This window comes from Macaca mulatta, chromosome 15 (genome assembly GCF_049350105.2).
Source record: "Macaca mulatta isolate MMU2019108-1 chromosome 15, T2T-MMU8v2.0, whole genome shotgun sequence".
Lineage (NCBI taxonomy): Eukaryota > Metazoa > Chordata > Mammalia > Primates > Cercopithecidae > Macaca > Macaca mulatta.
This window is the reverse complement of record NC_133420.1, coordinates 8,683,346-8,710,091: the sequence shown is the minus strand read 5'-3', so window position 1 is coordinate 8,710,091 and position 26,746 is coordinate 8,683,346. Positions and strand designations below refer to the sequence as shown.

General features: G+C 55.1%; 2 protein-coding genes across 7 annotated transcripts in view; both read right to left on the bottom strand.

Annotated features, from left to right (window-relative positions):
• Window positions 1-26,746, bottom strand: part of VAV2 (vav guanine nucleotide exchange factor 2) — a 236,621-nt gene that overhangs the window by 46,544 nt on the left and 163,331 nt on the right. For 4 of the 5 annotated variants that reach the window (XM_015116413.3, XM_015116415.3, XM_077965429.1 and 1 more), the window contains exons 5-6: window positions 5,298-5,400; window positions 1,491-1,589 (exon numbers count right to left, since the gene is read on the bottom strand). In XM_015116413.3, the coding sequence (XP_014971899.1) occupies window positions 1,491-1,589; window positions 5,298-5,400 (202 nt within the window). 5 annotated transcript variants of the gene reach the window in all.
• On the bottom strand, window positions 11,357-12,074 carry LOC106993579 (large ribosomal subunit protein uL16). Of its 2 annotated transcripts, XM_077967204.1 has the most exons (2): window positions 11,952-12,074; window positions 11,357-11,858 (listed from the first exon to the last, which is right to left on the bottom strand). In XM_077967204.1, the coding sequence occupies exons 1-2, from the start codon at window positions 12,033-12,035 to the stop codon at window positions 11,391-11,393; spliced, it is 552 nt and encodes a 183-aa protein (XP_077823330.1). In that variant the 5' UTR covers window positions 12,036-12,074; the 3' UTR covers window positions 11,357-11,390. The 2 variants fall into 2 exon arrangements, with proteins under 2 accessions (XP_077823330.1, XP_028690464.2); XM_028834631.2 differs by having other exon boundaries at window positions 11,357-12,074.

Below are 26,746 nucleotides of genomic sequence, written 5' to 3'. Positions count from 1 at the left end.
TTTGGCTTGCGGTGAGGGGCTGAGACCCAGGAGGCAGGGCCGTCACCCGCAGGGACTCTCTGGATGGACAGGGCCATGGTCCCCACCCAGCACTCAAACACTGAGCTTGTGCTCCTGAGCACGACCCCAAAACTGTCATCAAAAGGGACGCTCTCCATCTGGAGAAGTGCCAGCGGGGGTGCAGGCTGGGACCAGAGTCCTCCAGTCCCAGCCTCAGGCGGGATGTGAAGTGAAAACGAGGACGTGTGAGGCTGCTGACCCTGCTCTGGAGGCCCGGGGAGGCCCTGCCACCCTCTCCTCTCCTGCTCCCCGAGTGGCTCCTGGTCAGGGTGGCCAAGCAGCTCTGCAGGCATCCTCTGGGCCCAGCTGCGGGACCACTCCTTAGCCACCCCGTGATGCAGAGAGCATCATCCAAGCAAACACACCCAGGTGGCAGCCCCAGGCAGGGTGGAGACAGACCCCAAGAGCCCTCCTGCTTTCTGAGGCAGCACTCAGCCGTGGAGGGACGCAGAGGCCGGCAGGACCCCAGCAGAGGCTGACCTCAGAGCCAGGATTCTCAGAAGGGGCGGGACTCTGCCAGGGCATGAGCAGGGCTTCAAGGGAGCTGGAAGGACCTGGGCCAGGATGTACAGATGTGTGTGCAGAAAGGCCGCTGGCCAAGGACCAGAGGGTGGGGCAGCAGATGGAGGGGGCCCAGATGGAGCAAGGCCAGCCTGGGTCCAAGGGGGCAGACCAGGTCTCCTGGCTGGAGGCACCACGGCCACCCTGGACCCCACACCACAACCGGAGGATAGAAAAGAGACTCCAGCTTAAAAACAAGGTTGGTTTTTCTCCCCAGTAAACACTAGCAGTTGGCAATGAAGACTCAGAAGTGCCGGGGAAATGTCCCAGAGCCAGGCCGATCAGGTGCCTACAGGAGGCCCGAGTCGGGTAGGGCAGGTGAAGGCCCATCCTCAGCCCTCTAGGAGCTCAGCAGGCCAGCGGGAGAGGACTCAGATGCACCAGAATGGAACAGCTGGGCAAGAAGCTTGGAGTCTGCAGCTCTGGTCACTAGCCCCGACCATGCCTTGTGCAGGACACTCCCAGCTCCCCATGGGAGCTGTCTTCCATTTTACAGAGGGAGAGGCTGAGGGGGGAGAGGCTGGGGAGCAGCTCTAGGTGGGGTCGGGGGGAATACATGAGGAGCTAGCTCAGTGCCTGCCTTAGAGCAATGTTCAGGCGCTGAAGCCGTAATCCCACCCTGATTAGGCTCGGAGGAGGGGCAGGGACAGGCGCAGGCTGGGACTTCAGGGGTTGCAAAGGAAAGGAGAGGGCACCCTCCTTTTGGGCAGGGGATACCTGGAGGCAGAGATGGGAGGGCCACCAGATCTCCTTCGCCTGTCAGAGAGGCCCTGTGGCCCTGCCTCCGGAATGCACTCCCAGGGTATGGGTGGCCCTGCAGTGACCACAGTGGCCGCTGCCGTTTTCCGGCAGCCACCGCCCGCCCTCACCTTCTCTATGTCCTCCAGGGTGCGGTAGTACTTGGCCTCGGTCTCCTGGATCTCCAGCAGGCAGCAGTTCCTTTTATCATCCTCAGTCATGCTCATTTTCTAGAGGAGGGAAGGGGGTGTCAGCAGGACCCCACGGCCCAGCCAGCCGCCACCTGCACGTCTGCGCCGTGACACCCGGACACCTCCGCACACGAGGACACCTCCTCGGGTTTGCCCACGAGGTCACTGAGTGTGCAGTGCTGCAGCCGGATGGGTGACAGAGAGGGCCAACCCCTTCGCATCCATTTTGCAGATGAAGAAACTGAGGCACGGGGAGGGGACATGACATGGGGACAGTGCCAAGGAAGGCGTGGAGGCAGAGGCTTCTACAATCCCAGGCTCCTACTCCTCTGATTCTGAATCTCAGTTCTTCGCCAGACTGGGGTGAGGGCAGCAGAAGCTATCCCCTCCCACACAGGAGCAGGAGTGAGTGGCTAAAGCACCTACTGCGTGCATAAGTCCTCCCTATACAGCAGACTGTGTGCTCAACTCCATGCAGACCACATCCACTGAGACATTGCACGTCTCAGTACCAGCCACCTGCAGGCTGGACTCTTCCCCAAGTGTCCACCGGTTTCTAGCCAGGAGGCCTGAGATGACCCCACCTCCACCAGCAGGGTCCCTGGGGCCTCCTCCAGAGCAGGGCCTGCTCCCACCTCTGGTGGAATGTGGCCGGGGCCGGACTGTTCAGAGGTTGCCTGGCCAGTGGTCCAGGGTGAGGTGACAGGTGGGGTCACTGTGGGGCAGTGGGGGATTTTCCCAACACTATCTTGAAGGTTCTGTTAGGCTGGGTGAACCACATCTGTCAGAAGGCTCTGGAGAAATGGTGCTGAGACCCACAGCACTTGTGTCAGCCCTAAGACCATCATCATCATCCAAGAAATCCCCAAGGGTCCCCAGGCTGCAGATCTCTAAGGCAACATGCAAGATGGGATACAGGACCACGGGGGTGCTAAGGGTCTGTGATGCCTGAGGTCACGTGTGCCTGACCATGTCTCCCTGGGGGCAGGGTCCCGAGTTTTCTAGAGAGGTCTGAGACCTCCCTGAAAGGTCAAGAAGACGGCGCAGGCAGGACGTCCCCAACCTCCCCTTCCAGGCCACTCACCTGCATGTATCTAATCTGCAAGCGTGGAGAAAGAAACCAGAAACAGCGCCAGTTAGCAGGGCCCACACTGTCCTTGCAGCCTGGGCCTGGGACATCAGGAACACCACCCCACAACCAGCCAACAGACCTGAAGCCACATCACAGCCCCTCGTGCTGCCCAGCTGGGCAGGGTGACAGCTCAGGGGCCAGAGCCTCCACAGCAGCAGACCCCCTACCCAGGCTCTGGAAGTGGCACCTGCCATCCTCTGGCTTTATCTTCCTTTGGGGAAGTCACCACCTCTATTACCTTCTACTGGGGCTGTTCAGAGAGCTCCAGACATGACAGGGAAGGACATGGAAGCAGCTATTTTATCTCAGAGGACCCTAGTAGGAAGCAGGAACTTCCCCTTGCCCCCCGCTCCTGCCTGGATAGACTGGACAGCTCGAGACCAGCGGGACCAGCGCTGGGCACGAGGACACTATGCAGTGCCTGACAGCAGGGGTGCATTCCACACCAGACACAGGCAACACTGTTACCCAGCCTGGCAGGTTCTGTGGACACTCCATGTCCCTTCACATGTTTTCTCAAAGAAGTCTGAGACCTCTTCAGACCTCTTCAGAACCAGGGACAGCAGCGGGCTCCAGGGAGCACCCACTCTCGCCAGGCATGGATGGGGGTCTTGAGAGAGAGGGCCTGCGTGATCCAGGGCCAGGATCCCCCACACAACCAATGCACCCACCTGCTGAAGTTTACCCGCAGGATGCCCAGCTTTCAAACGACTTGGGGAGGGAACCGGCCTTGACCAGTCAGAGCTTATTCCCAAGTCCAGACGGCTCACCGGCCACCTTGGGACCTCTCAGGCCAGCTCTGGGGAGGTGAGGGGAGCCCCCAGCAGCAGGGCCATGGCTCAGGCTTCCAGCCCTAACAGCTGCCCAGCCAGGCTCCCCAGGAAGGCAAACTGGAGGCCCTGCTGCCTCCACAAAGGGCCATCAACCCTGGGGGGAGACCCCCCGGTAATGGCGGGGAACAAAACTCAGCTCAAGACCCTTCAGGGACAAGCAGAGAAACCTGCTCTTAAGAGTCAGTTTGGGGGCTGTGAGACCCCCAGCCCTGCACCTGCCTGTCTCTCCCAGCAGCATGCCAGCAGAGCGGGCAAGGCCTCCGGGCAAGGCCTCTTTAGGGATCTGTTTCCCTGGCTTTCTGCCTCTCTGCCACCAGCTGGTTCCTCCCACACTAAAAGAAAACACTGAGATCAGCTTTTTGAGAAACTTCCCATTTCTTCAGGGAAAGCCAGTGGCATCAAAAGCCTCCACGGTTGGCAAGTGGCATCTTGCCCACTCTCGGGAGCCTGGGGGTCCGAGGGCCTGTGACCTACCCCACCAGGTCCCTGTCTCCCCATTCCAGCTCTGCTGGATCCCCACCTTCCACACAGCAGCTGCTGGCAATAAACCCATGCGGAGGAAACTGGCATCCGAGAGATTATTCGCCACTGCCTGCAGGGAAATAAACATCCTCCACACATAAAAGACGCACAGCTGGCTAATTGGGCCAATATTGGTCTCATCACTCTCCACACAAAGGGGGAAAATGATGCGTGCTTTAGACTGTGAGCCAAGTTACTATCTTAAGGCTCCCTGGGCAGGAAGGACTGAGGGTCCTGCAAACCATCAGAAGAAGAATCCCATGCCAACACGGGCGGGGGTCACGACAGTGGTGGTGTCACCTCTGGGGCACCTGACAACATCTCCATAGAGAGGAAGGGCACAGAGCGGACCAGGAGTCAGTGAGGGTTTCCAAGGATGCTCCTTGGAAGAGCCCCGAGGGGACTGGGAAGGACCAAGGGGTGCACTCTCTGGACGTCCCCCTGCAACCAGAGGAGCTCCCCCTTGGTGGCTCAGACATGGGGATGGCTCAGTATTGTGTTAAGCAAGGGCCAGGCTGCTCTGCAAGGGAAGGGAGCAGAGAGGAGAGGAGGGGAGGGGAGAGGAGGGGAGGGGAGGGGAGAGGAGAGGAGGGGAAGGGAGGGGAGGGGAGGGAAGGGGATGGGAGGGGAGAGGAGGGAAGGGGAGGGGAGGGAAAGGGAGGGGACGGAAGGGAAGGGGAGAGGAGGGGAGGGGAGGGGAGAGCAGGAGAGGGGACAGGACCGAAGGAGAAGGAAGGGGAGAAGAGAGGAGGGGGGAGGGGAGGTGAGGGGTGGAGAGGATGGGAGGGAAGAGGAGGGGAGGGGAGGGAAAGGAAGGGGAGAGGAGAGGAGAGGAGGGGAGGGGAGAGGAGGAAAGGGGAGGGGAGAGGAGGAAAGGGGAGGGGAGAGGAGGAAAGGGGAGGGGAGAGGAGGAAAGGGGAGGGGAGAGGAGGAAACGGGAGGGGAGAAGAGGAAAGGGGAGGGGAGAGGAGGAAAGGGGAGGGGAGGGGAGAAGAGGGAAGGAGAAGGAAGGGGAGAGGAGGGGAGGGGAGGGGAGAAGAGGGAAGGGGAAGGAAGGGAAGAGGAGAGGAGGGGAGGGGAGAAGAGGGAATAGGAAGGAAGGGAAGAGGAGGGAAGAGGAGGGGAGGGGAGAGGAGGGGAGGGGAGGGGAGGGGAAGGGGAGGTGAGAGGAGGGGAAAGGAGAGGAGAGGAGGGGAGGGGAGAGGAGAGGAGGGGCGGGGAGGGGAGGGGAGGGGAGGGGAGGAGCGGGGCAGGGCTCACCATGGGCTGCTGCACCTCCACCTTGATGATGTCCTCGTAGATGTCGTCCCCTCCATCCTCACACGGGACGCAGTCGTAGATGTCCTCCCCCAGGTCATGCTCACTGTACAGGAGGAGGCAGGTTAGAGGGGAGGGGAGGCTCCCACCACCCTGACTGGGGAGCCGCAGAGCATGAGGGTCCATGAGGGACGCAGGCAGCTGGGGCCACAGTGAGGTCACCTGCCCAGGGCCTCAGTCTACAAAGTGGGGTGGGCCCCACCTGCAGGGCTTCTGTGGGCGTGAACCGGGCAGCATAGGGAGCATCCCCCTTCTGCCTGCTGCCTCCACAACGTGCATTTTAGAGGGATCTGCCAGGACAAAGCCCCCACTTCTCCAGCCCTTTGGTAAATGCTGGGGACATAGGCCAGAGGTCCAGGGGCGGGACCCCTGCCCTCACCAGAATCTTCCCAACCCTACCTGACGGGAGTACCCAGCTCCTGCCTCCAGACCAGAAACCTCTCTCCCCCAGCCCAAGGCTGTGACCTGGAGCCCGGAGTGCTTCCAGCTCAGCCCTGGCTCTTCCAGTCCTTGGAGCCAAGGTGCAAAGGTTCCAGGTACATGGAGGGTGACCCGGAGTTTGTCATTTGCCTTCTGAAACCAGAGCCAAAGAAATTCCCACCAAAGTCTAATACGATAAAGCTTTGTTTTAGCTCACGGTCCTACTCCAACAAGTCACCCATCTGCCTGCAGGACTCAGTTCACAGGCTGCCTCCTCCAAGACACCCACCAGGATCGCCACTTGGCCTGTGATCTGGACTCTTGCGGGCGCCCGTGTACTAGATGCAGCTCCTTGGCTACATTTCCAGTGACTGTGAGTGGCAGCAGATGAGCCTGGCCCCTCCCCACACTGGGCTTCCTCAGCCCTCCTGACGCTCCACACCTGACCTGCTGGGGCTCAGCAAGTCTCTCATTGAATCAGCACCTGAGCCAATCCAACCACCCCGTTCCCACAGGCCCCGCTGGGGGCTCACTGCACCTGGGGGCGGAGGGGCAGGAGCTATCCCAGGCCCAGACCGGTGGTGTATTCAGCCCTGCAAGCCCTCACCCCTGCACAAGGACGCATCTCACAGCCTGGGCTCAAAGTGGGCGGCAAAGTTCACTGCGGGAAGGACGGAAATAAATGCAGAGCACCCCCTTCCACTGCCACCATGACCGGCACGCAGGGAGGCGAGGCAGGGACGGAAGCCGGGGCAGGAACCATCCCTGCGGCACTCAGGAACAGGCTCCCCAGCCACGCCGTATGCCATGGCCTCATCCCGAACCTGGCCTTTGAATATCAGCTGTCGCCTTTTAAGGCTTGGGTTGGGGAGGACCATTCAAGGTCTACTTGAGAGAGGGAGGGCACGTGTGCATTCGAGGAAGGCCCTCAGCACCTTCCCTGGAGGACATGCTGCAATGCACCTGCCACACGGCGTCCGTCTGTGGGCGAAGCATCTGTGCCTCTCTAGAGGGGAAGCTGGGGGCGAGCCCAGCTCCTGCCTTGTGGAGCCTCCCGCAGGCAGGCGGGCAAAGGAGGCGGAGGAAGCTGTCACTCCGGGTCCTTCATTTTCTGCACCACTACAGGTGTGAGTGAGGCGGCTGAAAGCCGGCCAGAGGAGCAAAGCTGGCAGAGGGCAGACGGCCCTGGGACAGACCGGGCTGATGGAACCCTCCAACCAGCATTCAAAGAGCCACGTACCCATGGGCAAGCCGCTCTGTGTGCCAGCACCTGTAGAAAAACAGTTATTCTTTTGGGCCTCACAGAATCCTTGGAGGTAGACAGCACTGTGGCCATTGTGCAAATTAAAACAAACACACTGAGGTTAAACGGTCAGCAAGGGGCAGGGCTGTGGCACTCGCTCACTGTCCTCTCCTCTCCCTGCCCGCCCTCCACCGTGAGAGGTCCGCCTGGGGGTTGCTCAGCCGTGCAGAAGAACTGAAGCCAGGGTGAAGGCAGCCGTCAGACGGGCTGGGCCCACAATCTGGTGACAGACGCTGCCCTGGGAACAGACATGAAGGCGGGAAGGGTGTTTGTGAGCTCACAGGTTTTCTTACTAACCCATCTCAAAGGTCCGTCCCCGGCCAGGTCCAGCAACTGCCTTAGAAACTGTCACCTGTGATGACACAAATCACCTCCCCTCCTTTCCAGATGCTGTCCCCAAGGAAACAGCCCCCACTGCTCTGCCTGCCAGGCTACCAAGGACGCAGGCAAAAGTGACGGCAGGGGTTGTTCTCAGAGGCTGCCAGCCACCCCACGTTCCCGTCACACGGCAGAGTGAGGCTGGCGGCAAAGCCTCTGTCGAGAACTCTTTGGAGGCGAGGCGAGACAGGGAAGCTTCCAGGCTGCTGAACGAGACAACTCAAGGGCAGATGAGGCCACTCAGACTGTCTAGAGACAGACGTCGGCTTTTCTCCAACAAGCCAGGTGGAAGGAGGGGGGTTGGCTGTTAAATGCTGCAAGAGCTGATGACATGGATCAAAAAAGGCTGCAAGCCGGACCTGGACAGGGGCCTGGAGGACATCCCGTGCAGGGATGGCAAATGGTCACACGGTGGGGCGTCCCAACAGAGCCCAGGGCTCCCCCCAACCACTCAGGAGCCTGTTCATAAAGGACCCTGTGCCGCCTCCATCACGGGTCGACCAGAACCGGCTGCTGATGACATGCAACGTGTTTCCTCTCCCGCAGGAGCCCCAAGCTTGTCACGGTGCAGAGGGGAAACCCAGCCTAGGCTGCTGCAGGTCTCTCGGATGTCATGGACACACATCCTTCGCTCGTGCCTCCCACCGCACTGGCCTAGCACTGCCATTTACTGAGTTCTCGATGACGTGCCTGGCTCTGACAAGGCCTGAGTGTATTCCGGGAAATACAGGATACAATCCACGATCCCGGGATGCAGGAGGCATGAGCTCCATCCCGAGCCCAAACATATTAAGGAGGGAGAGGACGGGGAAGGCTGGGATGATCAGAATCTTCCTGAACAGATGAGACTCGAAAGATGCTGCTTTGAAGCCCAGGTGGACCTAGAAAAGGGGTGTGAAAGGCAGAGTGCCCCGCCCACCTCCCTCTTCCCTGGCCCAGTCAGAACTGTCACTCTGGGCTCTAGGTACCAGTCCACATCTATGTAGCACCTGCTGCATCTCAAGCTTGGTAAGAAATGGCAAGCATAGGGTTTTCACAGTATTTTTGCTAAGCTTTTTAAGGATCAAAATACACCCGTAGTGGTAACTTTCTGACAAGTGAATACACCTGGGTCACTCATGCCCTCCCACATCAGAGAGCACTTTCTTTTCATTTCATTTTTTTTGACACGGAGTCTGGCTCTGTAGCCCAGGCTGGAGTGCAGTGGCCGGATCTCAGCTCACTGCAAGCTCCGCCTCCCGGATTCCCGCCATTCTCCTGCCTCAGCCTCCCGAGTAGCTGGGACTACAGGTGCTTACCACCTCGCCCAGCTAGTTTTTTGTATTTTTTTAGTAGAGACGGGGTTTCACCGTGTTAGCCAGGATGGTCTCGATCTCCTGACCTCGTGATCCTCCCATCTCGGCCTCCCAAAGTGCTGGGATTACAGGCTTGAGCCACCGCGCCCGGCCAGAGAGCACTTTCATCTCACCGGAGCTCCTGCCCTTGCCCATCAATCTCTTTCCTGCCCCCAGCAACCACCCTTCTGACTGTTCTTCACCACAGACGAGCCTTGTCTGCAGTAGAATGTCAATGGCGTCGTGCATTAGTTTTCGTGCCTGGCTTCTTTCCCTCAACATCGGGTCTTTGAGACATCCATTCCGACTTGCCCACATCTGCAGCTCATTCCTGTTTACTGCCGAGTAATAATCCACGGCATGAATAACAACAGGTTACCCATTCTCCTTCTTGACGGACATTTGGGTTGCCTCCAAGTTTTTGGTTATTGTGAATAAAATCTGTTATATGAGCATTCAAGTTGTGTGTGTGTGTGCGCCTGTGCACGCATGTGTGGTGGGTGGGGGGGTTACACAGGCTTTCTTTTCCTTTGGAAACTAAATTCCACTAGGAGTGGAACTGCTGGTCAACGAGAAGGTCTAGACTCAACCTCATAAGCAGCTGACAAATGTTTTTCTAAAGTGGGTGCATTCCACACCCCCAGCCAGCAGCGCTCACCAGCCCCAGCTGCTCCACATCCTGGTCAGCTTCTGCTGTTGCCAGTCTTTTTTTTTTTTTTGAGACGGAGTCTCGCTCTGTCGCCCAGGCTGGAGTGCAGTGGCCGGATCTCAGCTCACTGCAAGCTCCGCCTCCCGGGTTCACGCCATTCTCCTGCCTCAGCCTCCCGAGTAGCTGGGACCACAGGCGCCCGCTACCTCGCCTGGCTAGTTTTTTTTGTATTTTAGTAGAGACGGGGTTTCACCGTGTTAGCCAGGATGGTCTCGATCTCCTGACCTCGTGATCCGCCCGTCTCGGCCTCCCAAAGTGCTGGGATTACAGGCTTGAGCCACCGCGCCCGGCCTGTTGCCAGTCTTTTTCCATCCAGCCCCTGGAGTGCCTGTGGAGTGAAACAGAACTGTGGTTCTATTTGGCACTTTTCTGATGGCTAACGCTGCCGAAGGATCTTCTGTGTCCTTACTGTCTACCTTCCTTTATGAAGCGTCTATTCAAGACTTTTGTCCATTTCTAAAATTTGGTTGTCTGTCTTCTTACTGAATTCAGTGAGTTCTTTACATATTCTGGATACGGATATGTTTTGTGATTCTTCCCCCAGTCTCTAGCTCGGCTTTTCATTTTCTTAATGATATTCGAGCATTCACCTTTAATTTAATAAAACCTAATTTATCACATCTTTCTTCAGTCGCATCCTGGCTCTGTCCTGTGTCCGAAGAAATCCTTGCGTCTTGTCTAAGAAATCTTGGCTGTCTTTCAATCACGGTATATTTTCTTACAGGAGCTGCATAGTTTTAGCCATTATGTTTAGGTCTCTGATTCATCTCCAGTTAATTTGTGTGCGTGGTATGAAGTAGGGTTCACTTTTTTCCCATAGGAATATCCACATGTTCCAGAACAATTTCTCAAAACTTCGCTTTTTCGAGCAGGGCATGGTGGCTCATCCCTGTTCTCCCAGCTACTAAGGAGGCTGAGGAAGGAGGATTGCTTGAGTCCAGGAGTTTGAGGCTGCAGTAAGTTATGATCGTGGCACTGCACTCCAACCTGGGCAACAGAGTGAGACCCTGACTCTCAGAAAACAAACAAACAGGCCGGGTGCGGTGGCTCAAGCCTGTAATCCCAGCACTTTGGGAGGCTGAGACAGGTGGATCACGAGGTCAGGAGATCGAGACCATCCTGGCCAACACGGTGAAACCCGTCTCTACTAAAAAATACAAAAAACTAGCCGGGCGAGGTGGCAGGCGCCTGTAGTCCCAGCTACTCAGGAGGCTGAGGCAGGAGAACGGCGTAAACCCGGGAGGCAGAGCTTGCAGTGAGCTGAGATCCGGCCATTGCACTCCAGCCTGGGCGACAGAGCGAGACTCTGTCTCAAAAAAAAAATAAATAAATAAAATAAAAAAAGAAAACAAACAAAAACCTTGCTATTGGATTGCTTGGATCTCTGCCAAAAACCAATTAGCCAAATAAGGGTGAGTCTATTTTGGAAAATCTACTCTATTCCATCAGTCTATTTGCCTATCACTACGCTAACACCTCCGTCTCGATAGGTTTCATAGAAACTCCTGAAACCAGTAATGTCAATCTCCTGACTCTGTTCTTCTACAAGACTGATTAAGCTATTCCAAGGCCCTCTGCATTTCCACGTAAACTGTACAACCGTCTTGTCAATTTTTTAAAAATGTCTGCTGGGATCATGACAGACACTGTACTGAGTCTACACTTTAATTTGGGGACAACTGACATCTTAACGATTAACACCTTGCAATCCACAAACATAGTATATACTTTATTTAAGTCTTCCTTAATTTCTCTCAGAGACGTTTTGTAGTATTACGACAGAGGCTTTGGAATTTAGGAAGTAGTGGGCCTTTTTTTTTTTTTTTTTTTTTTTTGGACAGGAAGTAGAATTTATTGGTGAGTATTAAGTGGGGGCAGCATATTGGAAGCCCTCATGAGTGCAGGGCCTGCCATTTGTCCAGAGGACCACGATTGGGGATGTACTTGACCCCACAGCCATCTGGGATGAGCCGCTTTTCAGCCACCATGTCTTCAAATTCATCAGCATTGAACTTGGTGAAGCCCCACTTCTTTGAGATGTGGATCTTCTGGCGGCCAGGAAACTTGAACTTGGCCCTGCGCAGGGCCTCAATCACATGCTCCTTGTTCTGCAGCTTGGTGCAGATGGACATGATAACTTGGCCAATGTGAACCCTGGCCACAGTGCCCCGGGGCTTTCCAAAAGCACCTCGCATGCCCGTTTGGAGCCTGTCAGCCCCAGCACAGGACAACATCTTGTTGATGCAGATGACGTGGAAGGGGTGGAGCCGCACCCGGATATGGAAGCCATCCTTGCCACAACTTTTTACCATGTACTTATTGGCACAAATTCGGGCAGCCTCCAGGGCTTCAGAGGACAGCTGCTCATATTCATCTGACACCATGTGGCCACAGAGCGGAAACTCATCCACTTTTGCCTTCTTCCGCCCCAGGTCAAAGATGCGAATCTTGACATCAGGGACACCTCGGCAGAAGCGAGACTTTGGGTACGGCTTGTTCTTACAATACCGGTAACAACGGGCGGGGCGGCGGCCCATGGCGACACCAGGATCTTCAGTGGCGCGCCGAAGGGAAAGAGGGGCCTTTTCTTTTTCAGCATTTATTCTGCTTCCTTCATTCTTCCTCTTCTGAGACTGAGACCGTGTTAGATGTCCTGACGTCGTCCCACATGTCTCAGGCTCTGTCCCTTCTCTCCAGGCTTCCTTCCTCCCTGTTATTCAAAGTGTGTAATTTCCAGCCTGGCGTGGTGGTGCACGCCCGTAATCCCAGCAGTTTGGGAGGCTGAGATGGGACGATCACCTGAGGTCAGGAGTTTGAGGCCAGCCTAGCCAACGTGGTGAAACCCCATCTCTACTAAGAATACAAAACTTAGCTGGGTGTAGTGGTGAGCTCCTGTAATCCCAGCTACTTGGGAGACTGAGACAGGATAATTGCTTGAGCCTGGGAGAAGGGGCTTGCAGTGAGCCGAGATTGCACCACTGCACTCCAGCCTGGGAAACAAGAGCAAAACTCTGTTTCAAAAAAATAAAAAAATAGGCCAGGTGCGGTGGCTCATGCCTGTAATCCCAGCACTTCGGGAGGCCGAGGCGGGCGGATCATGATGTCAGGAGATCGAGACCGTGGTGAAACCCCGTCTTTACTAAAAATACAAAAGAATTAGCCAGCAAGGTGGGGGGCACCTGTAGTCCCAGCTACTGGGGAGGCTGAAGCGGGAGAATGGCGTGAACCCGAGAGGCGGAGCTTGCAGTGAGCCGAGATCGCACCATTGCACTCCAGCCTGGGTGACAGAGCGAGACTCCGTCTCAAAAAAATAATAATAAAATGAAATTTAAAAAATAAAATAAATAAAAAATAAAATAATAAAGTGCGTAACTTCCACTGGAGTATCTTCAAGTTAAACAACTCTTCCCTGTGCCATGTGCAGTGATTGTTCATTTCAGATATTGTGCTTTTCAGTTTGAGAATTTCCATTTGCCAGTTTTCGGTAGTTTCTATTTCCCTGCTGAGGCTCCTCATCTGTTCATTCATTCGTTGCACGTTTTCCTCTAAGTCCTTGACCCTATTTATACCAGCTGCTGTGATGGGTGATTTTGTATGTGAATTTGACTGGGCTAAGGACTCCCCAGAGAGCTGGTGAAGCATTATTTCTAGGTGTGTCTGTGAAGGGGTTTCCTGAAGAGATTGACATTTGAATCAGAAGACCAAGTAAAGATTCACCCTCACCAATGCGGATGGGTGTCATCCACTCCATTGAGGGCACAAGTAGAACAAAAAAGGCGGAGGGCGGCCGGGTGCGGTGGCTCACACCTGTAATCTCAGCACTTTGGGAGGCCGAGGTGGGCAGATCTCGAGGTCAGGAGATCGAGACCACCCTGGCTAACACGGTGAAACCCCGTCTCCACTAAAAAAAAATACAAAAAAATTAGCCAGGCGTGGTGGCAGGCACCTGTAGTCCCAGCTACTCGGGAGGCTGAGGCAGGAGAATGACATGAATCCAGGAGGCGGAGCTTTCAGTGAGCCGAGATTGCGCCACTGCACTCTAGCCTGGGCAACAGAGCGAGACTCTGTCTCAAAAAAAAAAAAAAAAAAAAAAGGGTGGAAGGTGACAAACTTGTTCTCTTCTGAAGTTGAGACGTCTATCATTTCCTGCCCTCTGACATCGGAACTCCTCCTGGTTGTCAGATCTTCAGACTCCAGAACACACACCAGCTCCTGCCCACCCCATACCAGGACTCAGGCCTTTGGCCCTGGGCTGACACATCACTGGCTCCCTGGTTCTCTGACCTTTGGACTCAGACTTAAGTTTTCCTGGGTCTCCAGCTTGCAGGCAGCATATGGCGGGACTTTCTGGCCTCCGTAATTGCGAAAGCCAATTCCCATAATAAATCCCCTCAGCCATCTACAGAGATCCCACTGGTTATGCTTCTTGGAAGCCGCCAATTGCAACATCTGGGTCATCTGAAGGTTGGCTTCCATTGACTTTTCTTTTCTGAGCATGACTCACTTTCTCCTGTTTCTTGCATTTGGTGATTTCTTTCTTGGACCCGAGATGCTATGAGCGATACTCAGCCTCCTGAGTAGCTGGGATTACAGGCACTCACCACGATGCCCAGCTGATTGTTTTATTTTTCATAGAGGACGGGGTTTCACCATGTTGGTCAGGCTGGTCTCAAACTCCCGGCCTCAAGCAATGTGCCCGCCTTGGCCTCCAAAAGTGCTGGGATTACAGTCATGAGCCACCGCGCCCAGCCACACCTGTGTTGTTTTCCTTTCTTTAATCCATGACTACGGGGAACATTCCTTCATACAGGCTCATTCTTCATGTACCACTTCCCATTAACCTCTTGTCATTCGCCCGGGGCACCGAGGTTAAAAGTGAGCGACCTCACGCCTGTAATCCCAGCACTTTGGGAGGCCAAGGCGGGCGGATCACAAGGTCAGGAGATCCAGACCATCCTGGCTAACATGGTGAAACCCTGTCTCTATTAAAAAATACCAAAAAATGAGCTGGGCGTGGTGGCGGGCGCCTGTAGTCCCAGCTACTCAGGAGGCTGAGGCAGGAGAATGGCGTGAACCCAGGAGGCGGAGCTTGCAGGAAGCCAAGATAGCACCACTGCACTCCAGCTTGGGCGACAAAGCAAGACTCCATTTCAAAAAAAAAAAAAAGAGTGAGCAACCAAAAACACTAGAGGAGAAGCTGTATTTGGGAATCTTTGTCTGGGACAGAATCATCTTAAACATGCACACAACATCCTTTCTCTCCCTTCCATCCAATGTCAGTTATCCAAAGCCTGTTGATACTGGGGGCGTGGAACCTGGGGTCACCCAGTTCTGCCTGTCACACCCTTAGGCTCCCTTGTACCAGGCCCTCCTTGTGGAGCCCAGAGCACTGGCCGTCGGCCTGGCTACATGGACGGCACTTTTTATTTGTCAAAAGTACTCTCCCAACCATCTGTATTCTGGTCAATGAACACTGGGAGAGAGAGATTACTGCGTGCCATTTGAAATTCTAAAACAGTGAAACTGAAATTTCATGACACACATATTCTAAATTATAAGAGAGGGAGAAATAAAGGGAACAGTAAAGAAGTGGTTTTTTTAAAAATAAAATTAGGAAAATAAAATCAAACGTATTTGATAAAAAAAGTTAATAATATATAAACTTAGTAATTAAGATAAAAACCTACCAGATTTAATGGGTTTAACCCATATTTCTCCTACGACCAATTCTGCATCAGAAACATGTTGGGTCCCTGGGACAGAGGGGACAATGGCCATCTGTCCCAATGACCTCACAGTCTAAGTGGGGAGACTGACCAGGCAGCAGCTGCATCTGAATCCTGACACCAGGAAATCTCCCAGGTACGGAACAGATCCTAGCGGCAGATGCTACTGGGGGGTAACAAGCTCTGCCCCCCAATAGCTCCTTTCCTTTGGCCATCACTGACGTGGAAATGCCACTGCTACCTGGCTTCTTGGCAAAGGTGCCATCTCCATAAACAAGTTTCTGGCACAGGGAGGTGACACATGACCAGTCTTAGTCACCTGGAAGGCAGGTTCACTTACATCATGACCAGCAGGCCCAGTGTATCTGAGGGCCACAGCTGCCCACTGGGAGGAAGAGGGAACCCTCAGGGTCTGGGTTGGGAGAGGGGTACACCATGAATGGGCCCTTCACATCCACTGAGGGGTTTGAAGTCTCCTAGGAGTACGGGACAGTGACAGGGGAGGGGGTCCCATTGTGCAAGGACCCTCACCTCGGCGTTCTCACTAGACACGAGCTTGACGAAGACTCAGCTAAGGCCCAGCACACGGAACCAGAGCCGGCCCCCCATGACCCTCCACGCAATCCCAGAGGGACCGGGCTGTCGTGGCTTCTCTGTAGACCCAGCCCATTCTCCCACAGTCCTTGAAAAGCGCCCCAAAGGCCCTGCCATGTCTGCAAGTGGCTCCGGAATCTCCGTGGCACAATTACGTCACCTCCCGTAGCTGTGTGGCAGGTGGCCATGTCACACACTGATCCTTTTCACATCAGTGTCTCGGCTAGAAAGAAGTGTGTGTGGAGCCTCCGTGTCATCAGAGGCTACAATTCGTGGAAAAACTCCACACCCACGCCACACCAGAGTCTGGTCCACAGAGCTGGCCCGTCCTCATCACTTCGGAACGGGCGGGCCGCAGTGGGTCTCTTGTTGGCAGGAACTTGACTCTCGCTCCTGAGCCCCTGGAGGGGAGGCGGTGAGGCAAACTGGGGTTGTCTTTGTAGACCTTCCTGTTTCTAGCTGTGTCACTGTGGGCAGGATAACCTAAGCTTCAGTTCCCCCATCTGCAACGGGAGGGGGACAGTTGCAAGGATCAGCCATCACGTATAAGACCAGTAGAGGCTGAGCATACAGTAGGTGCTCAGTAAGTGGGAGCGTGGCCCATCACCCCAGAGGGTGGAAGGCGGCGCTCATTCAATGAGACGGCATTTAGCACAGGGGCCGGGGCTCAACACACAGAGTGGCCAGCATTAAAAATGACAGATTTTTTTTAAAACCTAGGAGACTAGAGAAAGTTGGACGGGGGGGTTGGTGCTGCTTTAATTTCTGCTCAGCTGTGTCACTTTCATGGGTTTCAGGGGTCATTCTTCTCTGTCTGGTGGCCCATGAGGAGGCCCGACATGGCCAGGCAGGAATGTGGAAGCCCAGATGTGAATGGACCTTCAAGGTCAGACCCGAGCCCAAGCCCAGCTCCCTCCACCCCGGGCCAGTTACCACCCCTCCTTCCTTCCTGCCCTGTCTCATCCTCTCGCTACCGCTGTTTTCTGGGAGTCAGCTGCGCTGACAGATGCTAAATCCCGACCATTATTTTTGTCCTCACAATAGCCTGAAATCTTCCAGCAGGGGCCCTGCACACGGCTGCGGTCCTCCAGGGACAGCAAAACCTGCCACCTTCACCTTCTGCCCGAGACCCCGAGGCCCCAGCCCAACAGCCTCGCCCGCCTGCCCCGATTCTGTTACAGAAAGGCAGCTGCTGAGGCCGTTGCCCCCGCCGCCCACAGAAAATCAAAGAAAACCAACAAACTCTGCTTTCTGCCCCTGGTGAGCCTGTGTGTTTACGACGGACATAAAATAGTGCTGCTGACAGGCTCGGATGCGCCGCACTGGCCCCGGGCTGTCTGATGCCGCCAAGCAGGGTACCAAGCTGCTATTAGTGTGTTACTAGGAAACCAAGTCGGACATTTCCTGACCTTGGTCCACACCACAGGTGCTTCATCCCCAGGGGGCTGGAGTGGGGACAGCAGAGAAAGGGCGCATCAAGCCTCTGAAGAAGCCGGCTGGGAACTGGATGGTGTGCATGTAGGGAAGGACGGATGGACAGATAGACAGGCAGGCAAGAACCACTTTACACATCAGGGAGCTCGTTCTCACACACCCTGGCAGACCCTCACCATGACCCGTGAGGGAGGGAGGCCTTGCTTTTTCTACAGGTGGGGAAACCAGGACTCAAAGAGGGCATGGGAGTCACCCAGCTCGCCAAGCCATGTATGCGCGCACCTGCACAGGCCTCGGCTACTGGATTCCCGGAAGGAGACCCGTCCACCGGATTGTCCCTCCTGGCCGTAACTCCCTCTTTTGGGGGGATTCTTTCTAAGCAGTAAAAGAGCCTCCCACCATCTAAAAATATTCAGGAACCAAAAAAGAACAGCCCCTGGGGCCAGGTCACAAGGACTGGGCCCAGGGGAATGTCCCGGGCCACAACACACGGTTTCAATTCCTCCTTTGCCATGTGAAGCATGCTGTGTGACCTCCGGCAAGTCACCTACCCTCTCTGAGCCTTAATTTGTGCAACTGCAAAATGGGTGCTGGAGCACCAACCCTGAAGTGTTGTGAGGGCTGAGATGAAGCGGCAAAGTCCAGGGCCTGGCTCTCAGGGGACAGGAGCGGGGACTGTCGAACAGCGTATGGACTTATGGCTCAGATCCTCCAGTACAGGAATCATGAATGCTCTCGGGGCCTCATTACCCCCAGCCCTTCCTCCTACCACAGTGTACCAGGCCCAGGCCTAATTAGGTGTCCTCTCTGTGCTTCACTCCCTCACAAATGACCCTTCTGGAGCGTTTATCTTGGCAGTGAGAAACAAAAGCAGGAAGTCAAGGGAAAGTTGGTGGCAGAGACTGTCCTGCTGTCCTTTCTAACTAAGCATCTGGTGAAGGTAAACTTCAATTCAGCCTGGTAGGGGTGGGGGCTACTTCTTAGAGAAGGTGACCCGTGGGCTGGGTTTTGTAGAATGAATAGGAGTTGGGCAGTCAATATAGGAGATACTATGTACATGATGGGACTTCTACAGTAAAACCCAGCATGGGACGCTTGTTCATTTTAGAGCAATATTTGTTAAGTGCCACTGTGTGTCAGTCAGGTCGATGCTGAACAGGGGAAATAATGTCAAAAGGGAGAAGTCTTCCTCTTCCAGAAGAGTACCAGGAATGTGATTTAGGCGGGGAGGGACCTTCATCAGACACAACACAGCCCCCTCGTTCGGGCTGCAGCCCAGCTGTCTACTCGTTCCTGGAAAACAGCAAGATGAATGTGTGTGTCTTTAAAGCCACCTCTTCTGTGCCAGTCCCCTCCCTCTACAGAGACCGCATTAAATGAGACCGGAGAGTTGGTGTGACCGAATTGGTCCTGAAAGCACTCGAGTTTAACGAGGTATTAAACATGAAAACCCCTGGAAGTCCCAGGCCATACCTGCTCTCACACACACGGGAACGTGGAGCGGGTGGGGTGGTCACGCGTGCCTGCTCTGTCAGAGGGCTCCCCTGCCACCTCCCACTGAGAAGGAACAAATGGCCTCTTCCTCAGTGCTGGGGGTGGGGGAGCAGGGTTGCGAGGTCACTGAAGCCCCCAGCCACATGGCAGCAGGGCCTCTGCAGACAGCTGGGGCCCACTGTGGTGCCAGAGTACCAAGGGGCCAACAAGACGTCCGAGGGGGGCGGGGAGAGCCCCTGAAAGCACGGCGCTCTCATCCCAACCAGCTGCAGCCTCCACAGCCAGCCCCACAGGGAAGTGCTGATGGCTCCGTTAACAGGGAAGGTGAGGACAGGGAGCCCCCGCCCAGCAGTCCCGCAGCCACCTCCTGACAGGGACCGGGCTTGTCTAGACCACAGGAGCGAGAAAGGCTGAACTACGTACACAGGATCACCTCCGAGCCAGGCCCATTGGCCCTCGGTTCCCGAGAACAGACACAGAAAAGACCCAGACACTCCTAAAACCCCAGCCCAAAACAAGGCAGTGACTGGCCTGGCACAGGGGGCAAGAGCAGGTTTCCTAAATCACACTTTGGCAAATCCTATGCACTCTTCAAAATGAACACCTCCTCCAGGAAGCCTTCCTGCCCTCCTGGCTTGTCAGGGTCTGCCCCAGAGGCTGCTGCCTGAATAGCACACGTAGGAGGTAGAGGAGTCTCAAGAATGAGAAGTGCAGGGGCTCACAAGAGTCCCAGGTCCCAGGTCTGTGGGACAGGGGTCTTTTAGCCACCCCTGGGGTTAGGGAGGGGTGGTCTGACAATGACCCTCGGAGACACAGAGCTGGGCTCAAATTGCAGCTCTGCCCCCTAGTTCTGTGTGACCCTGACTAGGTGCCTGCCTCTCTCAGAGCCCAGTCTGCTTCCTGTCCAGGCAGAGGGTTCAGGGCCCCGCCTGCAGGGCTCAGTGAGACATAACTGGAAGTGTCTTGACAGAGGCACCCTCCGGGGATGCTGGCTTCATTCACTCCATTCAACCAATCCCCACAGCCAGGCCTGGCCTCACAGTCACACCGAGCAGCAAGAGACCCTCGGCAGCATTTGAGGGAGCCACACGCTGCCAAGGAGAAGCCCGGGTGGGGCCAAGCATGCAGTCTTAAAGGGTCTGTTGTGCAAATGAGGCACCACGGCCATCGGGGAGGCAGCTCCAAGCAGATGATGCCACAGTCCAGCCACGGGTGCCCTTGTCGATGAAGGACCTGGCGGGGCAAAGGCCTTTCTGTCCCAGCCGTCACCCGCCTTAAGAAACCCCACCTGTCTTCCATCCCTCCAGCCACCCCTCCATCCCCGCACAAGCCTCGGGCCACCAGGGAGGGACAGCAGGACACCTGTCAACACCTCCGCTGGGGCAGGGGGCTTCATTCCGGCCTCCTTCAGACCGGGGCAGGGGGCTTCATTCCGGCCTCCTTCAGACCGGGGCAGGGTTTACGTGTGCCTGGGGCCGGGGGCTGTCTAACAGGGCTGGATTCATTTGCTTGTTTCTCCTGGGGCCGTTTTCGTGGCGTCTGCTTTCTTTTGGTTTTTTTTTTTTTTTTTGAGACGGAGTCTCGCTCTGTCACCCAGGAGACAGTGGAGTGCAGTGGCCGGATCTCAGCTCACTGCAAGCTCCGCCTCTCAGGTTTACGCCATTCTCCTGCCTCAGCCTCCCGAGTAGCTGGGACTACAGGCGCCCGCCACCTTGCCCGGCTAGTTTTTTGTATTTTTTTTTAGTAGAGACGGGGTTTCACCGGGTTAGCCAGGATGATCTCGATCTCCTGCCGCCCGTCTCGGCCTCCCAAAGTGCTGGGATTACAGGCTTGAGCCACCGCGCCCGGCCAAGCGTGTGCTTTCAAACTTGTCTCCTTTGGAAAAACAATCCTCTGGGGTGGACATAAGGCATCCCAGACCCAGTCTCTCCCAGCTGAACTCGGGCTCCACACGCAGGTGTCCTCCACAACGTGGACCTCCCAGCATGAAGATGAACGTACGTGAGCTCAGGAGATGGTATCTAAACAAACCTCCTTTGGGAGAAGTGGGCAGGGTGAGGACAACGGCGGGGAGGGCGGGCCACAGAAGACAGTGATTTGTTCCTCACTCCTTGTCCCCCTGCAGACAAACGGCACAGCACAGAGTGGCCAAGGCCCCAGGGCAGGATCCAGTGGGAGAAGCGCGGCCTCTCCCCTCCCAGGTCACCACCAGCAGGCAGCTCCCGCTCACTCCCCACGTAGAAAGAAGACGTCCAAACCTCCTCGACACCAGAAACTCCTTCTACATTTTATGCATCCTAAAAAATTATCCCAACGATGCTAACATGACACATTTAAAGCTGCACAGTCATTTTATGATGCAATAAAGCATGCAGCTCTACATTCGCGGATAAATTACATTCCCTGCCGTGTCACCATCACATTTGTTTAAGCCTGAAAATCACTTCAGCTCCCAGGAAAGTGAAACCAGTGTCATGCAAAGCAGGCTCCTAAATCATAAAATTGTGGATTCGTCAAGCTCAGAGGGATTCACAGACCCTCCGGGCGGACGCTTTCATTTCAGAGACCGGGAAACTGAGGCCCTGAGTGGCATTTAACCCGCCCAGAGCAGCAGCCCCTTGAAAGGAAAGGGAAGGCCAGGTAGACCTCGGGCCCTGGCAACTCGCCACACTAAAGCAGCCAGCAGCCCCGGCCTCACAACCACGCCCTCGCCCAGAGCCCCGGCCCCAGGATCTCCCTCCCCGCTGGCACTCAGGGGCCGTTCTCCCCTCAAGGATGCTCCTGCTCAGAGGCTCTCTGGGGAGAAGCCAGGAGGGCAAGTGGTTCCTGACAGAGCCTGGCTGTGTCTGGGATCACTCCCTCCTCATGCAGCCACTGGAGTGGTGGGGTGCCTTCCCACAGCAGCCTGTGAGGTCACAGGACCCCGTTCTGCAGACAAGGATGCTCCTGGTGAGGCATATTTACCAGCTGGCTGTCAAACATCTAGCAGCACACCCCAGGAAGAGGATCCAGGTCCAACCACCCCTCCCCCAGCCACACAGGATCAAGCAGTTGGCTAAATAAAGCTCGGTCTCATGTCCACGTCCTTCCTTTGGCCTCTCATCTGCCCCGAGTGAGAGCTTTCAGATTTCTCCCGCGTCCCTTCAATTCCCCTGAGAATTCTCAGGGGCTTCTGACCTGCTGGCACCACAGGAGTGAGGGCAGAGGCAGGCGGCCTGGCCCTGCTGGGGACTGGGGTGTGCAGCCTACTTCATTCACAGACAGGCAAGGGCCGCCCTGCCACAGTGGCACCAGTGTCCTCGCAAGACACACTCATCATGGCACTCTGTGGCACCCAATCCGGGTGCCCTTTCCAGATCCTCCTCCATCGAGACCCGGAAGCATTCCCAGGGCCCCCCACAGACTGCAGCGGACCACGCTCAGCCTCAGTGAACAGAAAATAGGAACCAGGAACAGCTGGCTGCAGTGCCAGGAGGGGGACAGAGGACCCCGGAACTCCAGGCCAGAGCGATCAGAGGGATGTTTCTCGAAGCTGGATGGAAGAAGCCACTGTGCCAGCTACCGCTGTGCCCACTGAGGCTGACCACTGAGTAGGATCATCGCCACCTATCACTGTGCCCACTGGAGCTGACCACTGAGCACGGGCATCGCCGGCATGCAGCCACCTTCCTGGACCCCCTGCAGCCAGCACAGGCTGACCCAAGGTGTCCTTCTACCGCGCGGAGAAGCACTGTCACTGCAGTGCCACCAGGTTGGGGTCACAGCAGGCATTTTGATGTGGGCCCTGTGCCTTCCTGGGGGAAGGGTGGTCCTCCCTGTGAGTCCCCGGGGAAATTCCAGAATTCCCATACCTTGCCAACACCAAGCCTTGTCCCACAATAGCACAATATCCCGGACTTGCGCTGGAACAACCCTCAGCTACGCCTCCAGATGGGGAGCCTCACCTTGCCCTCCAGCCTCGCCTTCCACACCCTGCCCAGCTCCTCGTGCTGGAATACTGCCCCGGTCTTCAGCAAGCTCCTCCTTGGGTGCCGAGGTCCGGCTGTCCCCTCTTCTGAGGAGCCTTCCTTTCTTTCTGACCTAGCACTCCGCCAGCCCCACTCTGCTCCCACAGCCAACCGTCTTGTGCCTGTCACTCTTCTGTGTACAAACCTGCCTCTGGACCCCAGGCTGGGAGCCCCCCAGTGCAGGCATCTAGCCCAGGGCCCCCAAGAGTGGGGCAGGAACGAGAAGGGAAGCATGGTGCCTGCCAAGGAAAAGCCATTATGCAAATGCAAGGTACTGAGTATTAGAGCAATTTAAAAATAGGCCGTCCATTTGGGCTTATTTTGCTTGATAAAGCATTTTTAAGTGGCAATATTTTGTGTTAATTTTTTCAACCAGCTGCTCTTATTATTTGACTATGCATTATTCAAAGCTCTCAAAAGCAAGCTTAGAGCACTTGAGAAAGTAACTTCAGTGTTATATGTGCCCACGGAGGGGACTGGTTCCAGCTCCCAGAAAGATGTTCTAGATCCAAGATCCGTGCGACCCAGCACACAGCCACTGGCCACGTGCCATGTGTGGCTGTCCGGCTCACAACATTACAAGCTGCAGTGATCTGCGCCCAAGTGCAAGCTCCATGCCAGATCAGAGGACTCAGTGCAACAACCACAAAACATCGCTGCCCAAGGATGATCTGTGATACTGATCACAAGGTGATCCAGATAATATTTTGAATATGCTGGGTTAAATATAACATACATTTTTCTTTTCTTTTTTTTGAGAGACGAGGTCTTGCTCTGTCGCCCAGGCTGGAGTGCAGTGACAGGATCTATGTTGCCCAGGCTGGTCTCGAACTTCTGGCCTCAAGCAATCCCAAAGTGAACTGCTGGGATTACAAGTGTAAGCCACTATGCCCAGCCTATAAAATACATTCTTTTTTTTTTTTTTTTTTTTTTTTTTGAGACGGAGTCTCGCTCTGTCGCCCAGGCTGGAGTGCAGTGGCGCCATCTCGGCTCACTGCAAGCTCCGCCTCCCGGGTTTACGCCATTCTCCTGCCTCAGCCTCCCGAGTAGCTGGGACTACAGGCGCCCGCCACCTCGCCCGGCTAATTTTTTTGTATTTTTAGTAGAGACGGGGTTTCATTGTGTTAGCCAGGATGGTCTCGATCTCCTGACCTCATGATCCGCCCGTCTCGGCCTCCCAAAGTGCTGTGATTACAGGCTTGAGACACCGCGCCCGGCCTAAAATACATTCTTAAGATTAGTTTCATTTGTCCCTTCTTATTTTTTGACGTGGCTCCGCTGTAATCCCACCACACTGCGCTGAGACTGTCCTTCGGTTTCCATACTCCCCATGGGGCCTGGGTCTTGGGAGGCAGGAAACGTGTCTTCATCTTAAATGTGTTTCCAGCTCCTCGTCCCAAGACTGACACACAGAGAGTGTTTAGGAACCAGAGTGTTTAGGAACCAGCTGACGATGGAATGAACGATGACTGTGTGAATGAATGAAAGCATACAGGCACTCACACGGTGCCCGTCGCTGGTCTCCTAAAACCACATTTCCAGATTCCTTGAGAGACAGCTGCATCTGTGAGCCAGTGTTTGACTTTCCCCCAAACAGCTGCAGAATGTCTGGGGTCTGGGTAGCCAGGGGAGTCCTTTAGACATTCAAGGTGACCCTCATGTTGGGCATCTGGCTATGGGCCCAAAGCAAAGAACAGGTGCGTTCTGCTCCAAACATCCCTTCCCTCTCCTCACTCCTGTGCCTGGTGATATGGTCTGGCTGTGTCCCCACCCAAATCTCATCTTGAATTGTAGTTCCCATAATCCCCGTGTGTTGTAGGAGGGACCTGGTGGGAGGTCATGGAATCATGGAGGCGGTGACCCTCATATCCCTCATACTGTTCTCGTGATAGTGAGTGAGTTCTCACGAGATCTGATGGTTTTATAAGGGGCTTTCCCCTTTTTGCTCTGCACTTCTCCTTGCTGCTGCCATGTGAAGAAGGGCATGTCTGCTTCCCCTTCTGCCATGACTGTAAGTTTCCTGGGGCCTCCCCAGCCCTGTGGAACTGTGAGTCAACTAAACCTCTTTCCTTTCTAATTCAAGGAATCTTTCAACTATAATACTAATGCACCTGGCTTCTGATTAGACCATTTCCCCAGCTCTAGCCTTGAAAATTAACAATTACATTCTCTCCCCAAGTAGGATCCAAGTAAGAAATGGCATGCGTTTGTGTCTTGTAAATTGCCATAATGGCTAAATATCCACACCAAGTCCACAGAGAAAGTACAGGATATCTTACCTTTCAGTGAAAGAAGGAGGGGGAAAAACAACATAAAAAATTTATTAAACTCGAGCCGCCAGGACCAAATCGCAAGTTAAAGATTCAGATGCATTCCCCTTCCTTAGAACTGATGATTTACGTTTGCAATAACTGCAGTCATGAAGAGCTCACTGGATTAAGGAGGCTCGGTCTTAATGTCAGGGAATAACATTACTGGGCGATGCAAAGCCACATGTTCCCGGAGTTGCTTTTCTGGGTGAGAGGAATTCCACCTTGCATTTTGGTTCAAGAGATCAGTCACAATCAGGATGGGCAGAGAAAGACGGAAAATGGGCAACCCAGCCAGGTGCGGTGGCTCACGCCTGTAATCCCAGCACTTTGGGAGGCCGAGCCGGGTGGATCAACTGAGGTCAGGAGCCCAAGACCAGCCTGGCCAACATGATGAAACCTTGTCTCTACTAAAAATAAAAAAACTAGCCGGGCGTGGTGGCGCACGCCTGTAATCCCAGCTACTCGGGAGGCTGAGGCAGGAGAATCATTTGAACCCAGGAGGTGGAGGTTGCAGTGAGCTGAGATCATGCCACTGCACTCCAGCCTGGGTGACAAGAACAAAACTCCATCTCAAAAAAAAAAAAATATGAAAAAGTAAATGAGCAACCTGGGATCTAGCCTGACTCCCCAGGCAAAAATCCTCAGAATTGAATGTGCACTATAAACCAGTAGGGGCAGGCCTGGCCAGGCTCCTATGGAGTGGGCCACACAAGGCCGATGTGGTCCCCGTCGTCCCGGAGCCCTCCTGTGCTGACTGTCCAGAAACACTGAGGATGTTTCTGGAAAGCACAGAACCCCAACCTCAGGCTGGTAACTTAGAAGAAACGGCAGGTCACGAACTTGCCCTCACACCGGCCAGGAGCTCCCCAGGCTCTGGGGGGCTCAGGCTCTGTGTGGTGGGGGGTTAGGGTCAAATTGTGGCTCTGCCACTTACTAGCTGGATGACATGGGCCAGTGGTGTCCCCTCTCTGGGCCTCAGTTTCCTTATCTGTAAAATGAGGACAACCACAGAACAGACCTCATAGAGCAACTGCGAGTGGGGGATGCGAGGAAATGAAGCCCAGCAGTGCCCAGCCCCAAAAAAGCTCATAAGCACCGTCCACTGTTGCTGTCATTGTCATGTGGGTACAGGCGCCCTACCACGTGCAGAAGGCTTGCCCTGCTAGGGCTGGACCAGGAGAGGACAGGGAGAAGACACGGGGTCTGACCCTCTGATAGGCAGGGGACAGGCATTTAACTCCCTAATCACGGTGCACCCCTTGGGCAGCCCAGAGGCCCAACAGAGGCATGGGTGCTGAGGGGGCGCTGGCCAGGATGGCACACAAGAGGCTTCACGCAGTGGGAGACACCTTGGCCCGGACGTGGCAGAGAAGGATTTCCAAGGCACGGAATGCCGGGAGGGGTACGGGGGGTATGGTTCCAACTCTATGGTTCCAACTCTGGGGTATGGTTCCAAGTAGGGTGGCTGCAGACTCTGCTGGGGGCTGGGGGCTTATCCTTCAGGGACTTCCCTCTGGCCATGCCACCAGCCAGAAGCCTTGCCCCATCTGAGCCTCAGTTTCCTCCCCCCCTTACAGGGTTGAGATGGACAGTCCCTCAGTCAGTCTCAGGAGCCTGCATGCTGCAGTGAGCAGTTTTGGGAATTTATTTTCTTTCTTTCTTTTCTTTCCTTTCTTTCCTT

Bases quoted from the DNA above. Each gene is read 5' to 3' on its own strand.
- LOC106993579 (XM_028834631.2), bottom strand. From the start codon at position 12,035: ATGGGCCGCCGCCCCGCCCGTTGTTACCGGTATTGTAAGAACAAGCCG.